Source organism: Acanthisitta chloris, unplaced genomic scaffold, assembly GCF_000695815.1.
Source record: "Acanthisitta chloris isolate BGI_N310 unplaced genomic scaffold, ASM69581v1 scaffold3571, whole genome shotgun sequence".
NCBI classification, from domain to species: domain Eukaryota; kingdom Metazoa; phylum Chordata; class Aves; order Passeriformes; family Acanthisittidae; genus Acanthisitta; species Acanthisitta chloris.
Genome location: NW_008656336.1, coordinates 6,476 through 16,766, shown reverse-complemented (window position 1 = coordinate 16,766; position 10,291 = coordinate 6,476). Strand labels below are relative to the sequence as shown.

The following is a 10,291-nucleotide window of genomic DNA, read 5'->3' as shown; positions in this document are numbered from 1 at the left end:
GAAACCCTAAAAAAAAAATCCAGTTCAACACCCTAATTTCTTCCAAAGACCCTAGAAAATCCACTTCAGCATCTCACTCAATATAGAGGTGTTCCTAACATTTACTCTAAACTTGTTCAAAGTTAGCATTTCTTTTCCTTCCTTATAAGGGATATAAGCAAGCTGCTCTCCTCAGAACGATATGAAAAATAATGCATCTCAGTTTTCTTTCCTGGCTTAAATCCAGTAACTTCATGAATTCTTCTGAGGACAGGAGACTCTAGAGAAGTTAAACAAATTTGTCTGTATCATTCCTGAATATAGTTTCTAAACTAGCCGTGATGGAAGAAATAAGAAGCTTCAAATAAGCCTTTTGGTAATTACCATTTCTACAGCATGCACTGAGTTCTCAGTGTGAACCAAGCTATTCCCTAGCCTAGCTACACAGCAGGCAGGAGATTAACTCATTTCAGAAAAATAATGCCTCTTTTATTTACACATTTACTACCTTGCAGAAGACATTTCCCAGCAGCAGTGATCACTAGAATAGAATTAAATCAATTAAGACCAAGTTTTGACCTTGCTTATTTGTTACTGCCTCTGTCTTACACGTATCTGAAAAAAGATAGGGTAATAGGGCATTAGTTACTGTATAGTTGCTCATTTGAAGAGAGAATGTTGGTAAAACTGTTTATATTGCTATATAATCTCCTTTGATAATAAACTACGACTTATTGATTAGTGGCAATACCCTAAAGACTATCAAGAGGTAGATTTTTATTTCTCTTTAGCTTACCTCAGGGACACTATGTCAGATTTGCAGGTATGTAACATAGCAACTCAGTTACAATTAAAGAAAAAATATAGTTGAGAGCACCACACTTAGCTAATACCCAACAGTCTCGCATGGGCTTGAGTTATGCCCTAATCAGAGCAAATAGTTTAAAATAAAAAAAAAAAATAAAGCTTTGTGTATATTCTGACAGCCCTTGGCAAAATGCACATAAAGGCTTAGAGGCAAGAGTTAATGCCTAATCTATTACTCCACTTTTTCTTAGCATGAGTTACCTTCTAAGATCAGTGATTTCACCATGATGCAATGTACAAGATATTGGGTGACTGGTAACAAGTCTGCAGACTTCTCCAAAACTGGCAGAAAAAGCTATTATCGGTGGGACTCAAAAGGGCCCTTGGTGCTTTCCCTCTTGTGTCTTTCCTCTGTCAAATTGCTGTAACCAGTGGCAGGCTGAGACAAAAATCACTCAGTGACCAGAGGAGACTGTTGAAAAAAGAAAAAGGAGAAAAAGAAAAAAGAAAAGGAGATGGAGGAGGTGCTCCACAGCTGGAAGAAAACAGAATGTGATGGGCTGGCAGTAGCATGGAACATGACTTCAGTACAAGGAGAGTCCATTTAGGTCCATACTCTCTTCTTCTCAGTAGGAACCAGAGAATTTCTTGCAGCTGTGCCTCCATGTGCCTCCTCATAAGTCAGGATCTAGAAGATGCTATTCTGCTTGAGGGGCAAGTCTTTTATCTCTGCTTTTCCTAAGAACTTAAAGCCTCTCTTCTCTGAAAAATGGAAGGAGATCTTATAAATGGAAGAGGAGAATAACTTGAGCTCTTCTTTCTGTCTGCTTTCACATGAGGCATCCCACAATCTAAACTCAGTTCCCATAAGACTGTCAGACTCGTTCCAACTCTGAACTATAGCAAACAGAAGGCAGCTTAACGACCTAATAATGGGTTTATACTATCCACAAGGCTACAGAACCATCACACTTATGAATATTACTTTCTACACAGTTTGAACTTACTATTAACCCCACACAATATACTCCATCATTAACTGATATTCCCATGGTCCTGCTACTTACACTAAAGAAAACTTATCTTTGAAACAGCACATGATAGAATGATAAACCTGGAGACTCTGTCTTTTACCCACCTAGATGCACATAGAATCATCCTCTAGTAAGTATTTATCTAAAACCCAATCTCCACAGCATTTCAACATTCAGCCATCCCAGCTGGAACACTTGCAGCTTAAGTTTGTTTTTCACTGACCTCTAGGATGACACTTGTGGCTATTCAGAGATTTTTCCTGACCTTCAGAAGTCAAGACTGCAAAGCTTGGTATTCTGGAGCACTAAAACTGAGGATGCAGCCTTCATCCCAAACCATTTGGCACTGATTATTCCTGACTGCAAACAAGTAAGCTAGCTCAGGTAACAGAAACCATCCAAGTAGGATTACAAGTAGCTATGTGTTGGTTAATCCACACTAACAAAATCAGTCAAGTATCTGCCCTGAAGGGTATGGTATACAGATTTTAAAGGCAGAATAGTCTTTACCCAAGGTTGACTTTTCTTCCCTTTCAGTAAAACTTCCTTGGGAAGTTCAGTGCAAATTCTATCATTTGGTTTCCTGTTTATCTAAAATAACATCCCCATTAGTATTTACATAATGTTGAATATTTATATGCAGTGCTATGTTCTAACTTAATTAAAAAACAAGAGATCAAAACCAGAGGTAAAGATGTACTAGAATAAAATCACAAGCATCAAAGTTACCACATGAATTCAAACTAAGAAAGTAGTTTACAAAGAAGCTCTCAGTGAAACAAAGACACAGAAGATAAATCCACTAGCTGATAATACAACACATATGAAGCACATAGCTTGAGTATGTTCATGTAAGTATACTGTTTTTCAGGTTAAGAACATGTTTTTTTGAGAGAATGGCTGCGTCTACTAAAGTTTGCTGGCCAATGAGCAAAGCTGTCAACCATTAATACCAACTTCAGCAGTACAGCTGGAAATCCTGCACCTCAGATGGGCTGTCTTTAACACTGAAAAGACCACAATAACAACTAAAAGGACCATTTTTTCTTATTTTAAAATTCAGGACAGCCTAATACGAGTTGCAATGTGAATGCTGCAAAAAATGCCTTTGTAAAATTCATTAAACTAATTCTCCTAAGTCTCACAAAAGCCAACCAGCCAGTTCTATTTGATGACCACTAACCAACTTTGTCTGTTTAAGGGTGTGCTTAAGCACACATGGAACTGAAATGGACACAACATAAATTTTCAGATGAGTCCAATAACTTTCAATCTGCTCTCTGTTCTGACAGCCCCACAGAACATAGAAGACAAAACCATTTCCTGAATTGAGCACTATGCTGTATGCACTATTTAAAAAGTACTTAAATTAAACGCCATAAAAGGAACATCTTGTGTTTAATAAAAACCAGAAGTTGACAACAAAGTCCTCTTCAATCCAAGAGTAACTAGTTCAGTTACTTCAGTCCCTCTCAGACAGCATGGCAGTGTGCTCAGAATGTCACCTTTAAAATTCAGCTTAGCAAATCTGATTTCTGTGCAGGTATCCTCCTTGGTTTTCATAACCAACTCCAACACTGTCAATAACTCACTTATTTAAACACAAACATTTAACAGCTCTGAATAATGAAAGCAATACAAAGGATTACAGATTACTACAGAGCCAAGAGTAACACCTCCCCAGACTTAATTAAACACTGAAATTTTGTGGTCCACAGTTTTCCTATTGTGTAAGGATCACATATAGATCACATACTCCCACAAACATGTCTGAACTTAACAACTGTCTTTTAAAAAAGGAATTTTTAGGTAAAAATCTAAGGCAGAAGTAGATAAATTGCAAGACATCTAAAAGAAGTCCTCCAAGTATCTTTACTTTAGTAATAAGCAGGTGTTATCATGTGCTCAAGTACCACTTGAAAACTCAGCTGTTCACTCAAGTTGTATGGGCAACTTTCCCAAGTGAGAGTCATCAACTAATCCAGGAGAAGGAGTGAAAGTGGGTGCAGAATGGCGATTAACAGGACAAATCAAGCCAAAAATTAGAAAGCGTAAGTTATTAGGAATGCAATAAATAAAAAGTTGATTAAAATAGAGTTAAACACTACATAGATATACTTTTTTCCTCTTATGAATGCATCAGAGTCTCAGGAATTCAGTTTTGTCATAAAATAAAAACAAACAAAATAAAAAAGTTAGAACATCAGATGTCAGCCAAGTTTTTCAAGCTCTGTCCTCAAAATGAAATCACTATGAAGTATTCAGCATATTTCTGGCATTCTACAGCTGATAGAAATTCAGTTTCAGACATTCTACAGTTAGTATGTTGCCAAGGTTTATATCAAATAAGTTATGCATGGGAAGGGTTGTGTCCAGCAAGTGAATATGTGCAAGTACATATTTGGTGACTAAGTCAAAACAGGGTGTGAAACACAACATCAGTTTTAGTGACATCCCAACTTCCTTTTGCAAACTACTGACATGCAAAACAAAGTTCGTCCATATTAAATTGCTTCACTGTACCCCAAGCTGGTGCCAAAGGCATTGCTGTCCTATAAATCAATCCATGTATTTTGGTGGGGGAGGGTTTGTCAGTGCTGGGTTTTGATTTTGGGGTTGGGTTTTTTTGAGGGGGTGTGAGGAGGAATCAAAAGCTACTTTATATTAACCAAGCTCCTGGTATTAACACTGTGCATTCATTAGCTTTGTGTGAGCCTTCCCAGGACTCAAAGGGCACCTTAAATTAACTCACACTAAAACACTCAGTATAAACTGGCAGGTGGAAGAGCTATGATACATACCCAGGATTGTTTTAAACCTTCTTATTCCTTCCAACCTGAAGCATTTCAGAAATTAACACATTTTTCACCACTTGTGAAGCAATAATGCTAACTAATCTAAACCACAGAGTTTATGATTCAAAAGAATCACTAAGTATCCATAGCGTAGTTTCAGCAATTTTAACTATGCTATTAAGCTAGCTAATGTTTCAGCACTGAATGGTGTGGCTGCTTTGGTCTAGCTCATTACATTTGCCATAACAAGTTGTATTTTATAATACCAAACAACAAAAATTTTGAAATATTTCTGTTCTCAGCAACATATTGGGTAGTATACAACAAGGCTAAATAGAGCAGGTTTTCTCAGTGATGGCATCTAATATGTCCATTTGTGTAATTACTGAGTCTGGTAGCTTTGGGTTTAATTCCATCATTTCAGTTTCTGTTACATTATTAAACTATTAGCCCATGGTTAAATGGTCACTTCAACTTGGTATAAATATAGAATATTTAAATTGTGCTTTTACTTTTTTCCCTTTTTCAACAAAAATGTACCATGAGATACAGTTCTTAAATCCAAAGAGTCTACTGAAAAGAACAGATGCTCCTTACACAATCACAAAGTACTGGTAGCTGTCAGCTGTTTTCTGTACAATGAAACTGGAAGTTTGATGAATGCTAATCTGGCATATGTCAGCACTGCCACTGAAAAGGCAGTCCTGCATCCTCCCTCTCACCACTGCTACTTAGTTCTGCACTCTTGCTTCTTACAGCAAGCCCATATACTGAATGCAGTGACAAAGTAATCTGTCTGAAAAATAACCAGCACAACCACTGGCCACGTGACCACCAGGTGCATCCTTTGGCATACACAGAAAGATTAAGTTTAGGAAGTTCCAACTGGTCCCAGAGATAAAGCATAAAAGCTGCTGTGGCCCAGCTAGCTTCATTTGCTCTTTCCAGCAGTGAATGGCAGTAAATATTAGGACAGCTTTTCTATTGTTTCCTGGCTACAAAATACAGCCATTTCATTAGAAGACAAATCAAAGCAGAAGACTATCATTTCAGTACTCATAAGTAGCAGCTGCTTAGTATCTTTCTTAAGTTAAACTACATGTCCATAAACCACTACAGCTAGACAAACCACCTGGCCATTCAAAAAAAAAATCTGCTGTAAGTTTTCAGAATCTCAAACCTCAAGTTAACTGAATGCTTTTAAGCTTCATCACCTGTATTTAAACAATACAGCACATTAAGAGTCTGTGGCCTAATCTACCTTCACACAAAGTAATTAGAATACTTGATAGAAAGGTTTTAATTTTGTCATTCTCAGTGATGACATAAATCACTTAGTTATTCACAATAAATTAGCTGCAACTGCAGAAAGCCAATCCTATTTATATAGCTTTTCAAACTGTTGCTGCACACCTTCAAAGCTAATAAATAGACTCTATGAAGTAAAACACAATTCACTTGATCCTGCCTAATTCATATGTAAAGCAAAATGAAAATATTTTGTAAGAACACACTCAAATTGATTAACAGGAACTTTTGGACTAAATTTACAGCCTGTCAACCACCACCTCCTTAGCAGGAAGCACTAGATGTGTCACAGGAAACTACCAAAATCCTAAATTATGGACTGGTTTGACCTTATAGTCAGTTTCCAATCAGCCTCCTCAGTTAATGATGGATTTGTGCCTTAAAGCACAGGGATTTAGAATCAATTCCACATGTAAACACCAACACTTCACTTCATGAGCAATAGTAGCAGGTATTAAAATATTTATTAACCTGATTGTCTAAGGTCTGGTGTCATCAAGATCTGTGAAGTAAGAGAGGAAATTTTTTAGACCTCATTATCATAGGTACAGATACCATTTTCATATGATAAGGATTTGCACCCCACCTTAACACCACAGACAGAACATATTTTTTCAAATAGTTTTCAGCTGGATTAGTTTCCAGATCCTATTTGCTGCATGGCTTTACCAGTGCTAGCACAAAATGATGCTGGGAATGCAGTCAGGCCTGTCCCTCTCTGCAGTAGTACACACTTTGGTAAGCCTAAATTAACCATCACCCTGCAGCTTAAAAGTGGCAGCATTAGACTGAAACTTCACTGTCTTGCAACCTTGCTAGAGATTTAAAAATGGGGAGGCTTATACTGTGAGGAACCTCTGAAGCATTCTACTCTGCAGTCTTGTTTATCAGAACAATTTAATAGGGAAGACTAGACACTTCCTGTGAAGTTACAGCAACAACAGGAGCAGTATGACTTTTCTTTACATAGTAAAATTCCCTGGTCTAAAAAACACATTCAAAAATGTGGTTCTAAGGAGAGGACTTCAAATTCAGGATTTGGGTTGCAGTTCTACAGCAGTTAGAAATACAACCCTAATGCTAACCTTCTGGGAGCATGCACTGAAATTCAGTCTTACATCATATACCTCCAGTAACAACACTTCATTCCCTGAAGAAATTACAAGCTGGCACAGAAGCAAATCACTTACTCATAAGACAGTATCTCAAACAGATTTAAAAGATCTAGTTTTACATTTGCTATCAAAATTCCTATGTTTCTACATATAGCTAGCAATTATTCATCAAGTCCTAAATACTTACATTGTAACTGAAATAATTAGAAAAACAAGAACATGACATATTCCTAAAATACATGAGGACAGTGGTGCTGCAAAGGAGTCAAAGAAACGGACACTAATATTTTCACATCCTTCCTACAAAAAGCAGGTAATTCTAAATTACAAAAACATCTTCCTAAGCGAAACCTACAAATTATACCTCAGCTGGTCACCCCGAATAGCTAACTTTTGTACTGCATCTTCCTTGTTAAATGCAAGGCAAAGCAAAACATGTAACAACAATTGTCCTTCCTCATGTAAAATAACTGCTAAATTCCACAACAGCACAAAAACTCAGTACACAAAAAATGGTACACAGTTTTTGGCCTGTTTTGTAGTTTCAAATCCAATTTGAAATTTTACTTTTTCTCAATTAAATCTCCTCAGGCAGTTTGGCACCACCTCTGGAAAAAAAAAATATCACAGCTGCTTTAGAAATGCAGAATCAACTACCATTCTGTTCCCAGTATGATCCCATTGTTTAAGCTTCAAAGTGCATTAACAGTTACCACCAGAAGTTTCAATGAGGGACTACAAGCAACAATTTCATACTTATAACTGGGTATCACAGCAAGTACTTCATAGAAACTGCAAGCTGTGCAATTTAGTGTATTGTAGCTAATGTCATTTGGTGACTGTATTTTACTCTTTACCTTTTACTATAACATATATGGAAAAAAATACTTTTTAAAATATCACTAACCTTCCATGAGCATGAAAATCAAGGCGCAGGAACTGATCTTCATGTGATACTGCTCTTTTGGCACGCTGGTGTTTTTGGTGTAACAAATCCACATCATAGGACAATCCTTCATAATGTCTAATGTACTTATTTAGAGGATTTCCATACTGGCCTGAAAAAGAGACAAATAAGATTTAGAAATTAGTAAGGTTATAGTCACACTACCACGTATGGCATATCTGTGGTGCAAAAGAATTGGTGATGAGGACTCAAATTCCACATTATATCCATTTTAGCTTTCTTTTTTCCCCTTTGTACACTTTTTTTCTCCCATAGACTAGATTCACATCAGCAGCTACACATGCATCAGGTGAACCTTGGAAAGCATCTTCCACTTTAATGCAAATCAAAACAAGCATAGTTCTCTTATTCCAAAACTACTCCACAATGCAAACAACATCACTGTAGACAGGATCGCTCGAGAGATGTTTCAGAAATGTACTCCTGATCCAAAATGAGAAGTGCAACAGCTGAACATTTTCCTTGTGGTTCCCTAGAATTGTGCTTCCAACTATACTCTGCAGTGAAGACATTGCAGTATTTGCCCAGAATGTCTGTATTCCACATGAGAAATAGCCAGAAAAATTATGAGTAAATTGTGTCACCTAGCAACACATGTTGTATCACATGGAATGTTCTACTACACAGGAAAGTTTGGAGATCCATTTCTATCACCTCAGTCTGTTTTGGACACTTCCTTCTAGGGCAATATTTAAAACTCACATGAAGAGTGCCTGACACAATCATAGAATCATAGAATTTAAGGGTTGGAATGGACCTTACAAATCATCTAGTCCCAACTCTCCCTGCCATGGGCAGGGACACCACCTCACTAGATTAGGTTGCGCAAGAAAAAAGATTTTAGTTCTCCTATCTTGATGGAGGAACAGGCATGCAGAACTGACTACAGGCACTAACACTAGAGAGCTCTTCAGAGATCTCTAATGTGCATACAGAGGATCACCATGTCAGCCCTGTATTTACACTAGGCATTTTACTGTAACACAATATTTTTCACTCCAAGTTCAGCATTAGTGGGTCAATTACAGGATAGAAAACAACTTGTGCTGCCCAGACACCTGTCAGATACAGGGCTGAGATGTACTTTTGCCTACCAAACAGCCAACAAGCCAATAAGCATTAAAACCCAGACAATCAAAAAGTTCACATAGCATTATTTTCCTCCAGACAAGGAAGCACTATATGCACTACAAGTTAATTCTGATTTTGGCCACTGCTGAGTAAGTACAGAGTTTCCAGACAGGATTCACCTTCTTAGTTAATATATCCCAAGCAATCATAGAAAGGTATACACAATAACTTGACAACACAGCATATGTTTCATGAGACAGAGTTTCATATGTTGACCACCACCAAGATATTCATCCCTGCTCTGCACATTCAACACTGACACTCTTCACAAGTCTTACTGCACCTATAGATCAAACACCAGCACTAGAACACTATGCACAAAATATCATCTACCTGCCAAAAGCAAACACAGATGCTGTGGAAGGAATTATTAAGATGAAGTGATATAGAAACCGTGAACAGAATCCAAAAGATACAGATGTTTCAACAGCAGAAAATAACATTGAGAAAATGAATCAAATAAACAAAACCCAAACAAACAAACCAAAAGCCACAAAACCCAAAACCAACCCACATCCCCAAAATGCGACTTGTGGAGAAAGCCACAATAACTCTGAATTCTACAGGAAAAAAAAAGAATATTTCATAACCAGTTTAACCTCAGGCCAACCTAAATATGAGAGTTCTCAGAGATTACGTGTGATATTTTCCTTCATAGCTAAAAAGATGACTAAGTAAATTAATACTTGGAGCTGCATCACTTGCATTCAGCAACAACGTGCACAAGATGATACTGCCATATCTTTTTAAAATTCAAGCAATGCTATACTGCAGACAAATCACATTCAAATTTCCTCAACAGTACTGCAGGCTTCTGCAAATGTTGACTCTTCATCATTAACTGCAAATACAGTCCAGTAACAAAACTTCATTCTAATTTCCCCTCACTCAGCCTCAAAATACAAGTCCCTCTCATGCAGCCTTCCAGAAGCCTCTTAGGTATCTCAAATGTTTAAAATGTGTGATTCAAGCAAGTCTACATCAATTCTAAGCCAAATAAGACACAGGACCATTGCAAAGTTTCAGTAAGTAGGAAAAGGAATTTTGAGGATGAAGGATGTTGTCCCTGCCTGATGTTTTTCTAATCATTTCCAACGTAATCCCACAAAATGAAGCAGAAACACCTCCCATAGCCCAAGAACTTGCATAAACCTA

At 37.3% G+C, this 10,291-nt stretch overlaps 1 protein-coding gene across 1 annotated transcript in view; it reads right to left on the bottom strand.

Moving 5' to 3' along the window:
• Positions 1–8,096, bottom strand: part of ADAM10 (ADAM metallopeptidase domain 10) — a gene marked incomplete at its 5' end in the record, with an annotated part of 33,572 nt that extends 25,476 nt beyond the window's left edge. The window contains one exon of the mRNA XM_009084269.1: positions 7,946–8,096. Within this exon, the coding sequence (XP_009082517.1) occupies positions 7,946–8,096 (151 nt within the window). The remainder of the gene's footprint in view (positions 1–7,945) is intronic.
• Between the last annotated feature and the right edge of the window lie 2,195 nt (positions 8,097–10,291).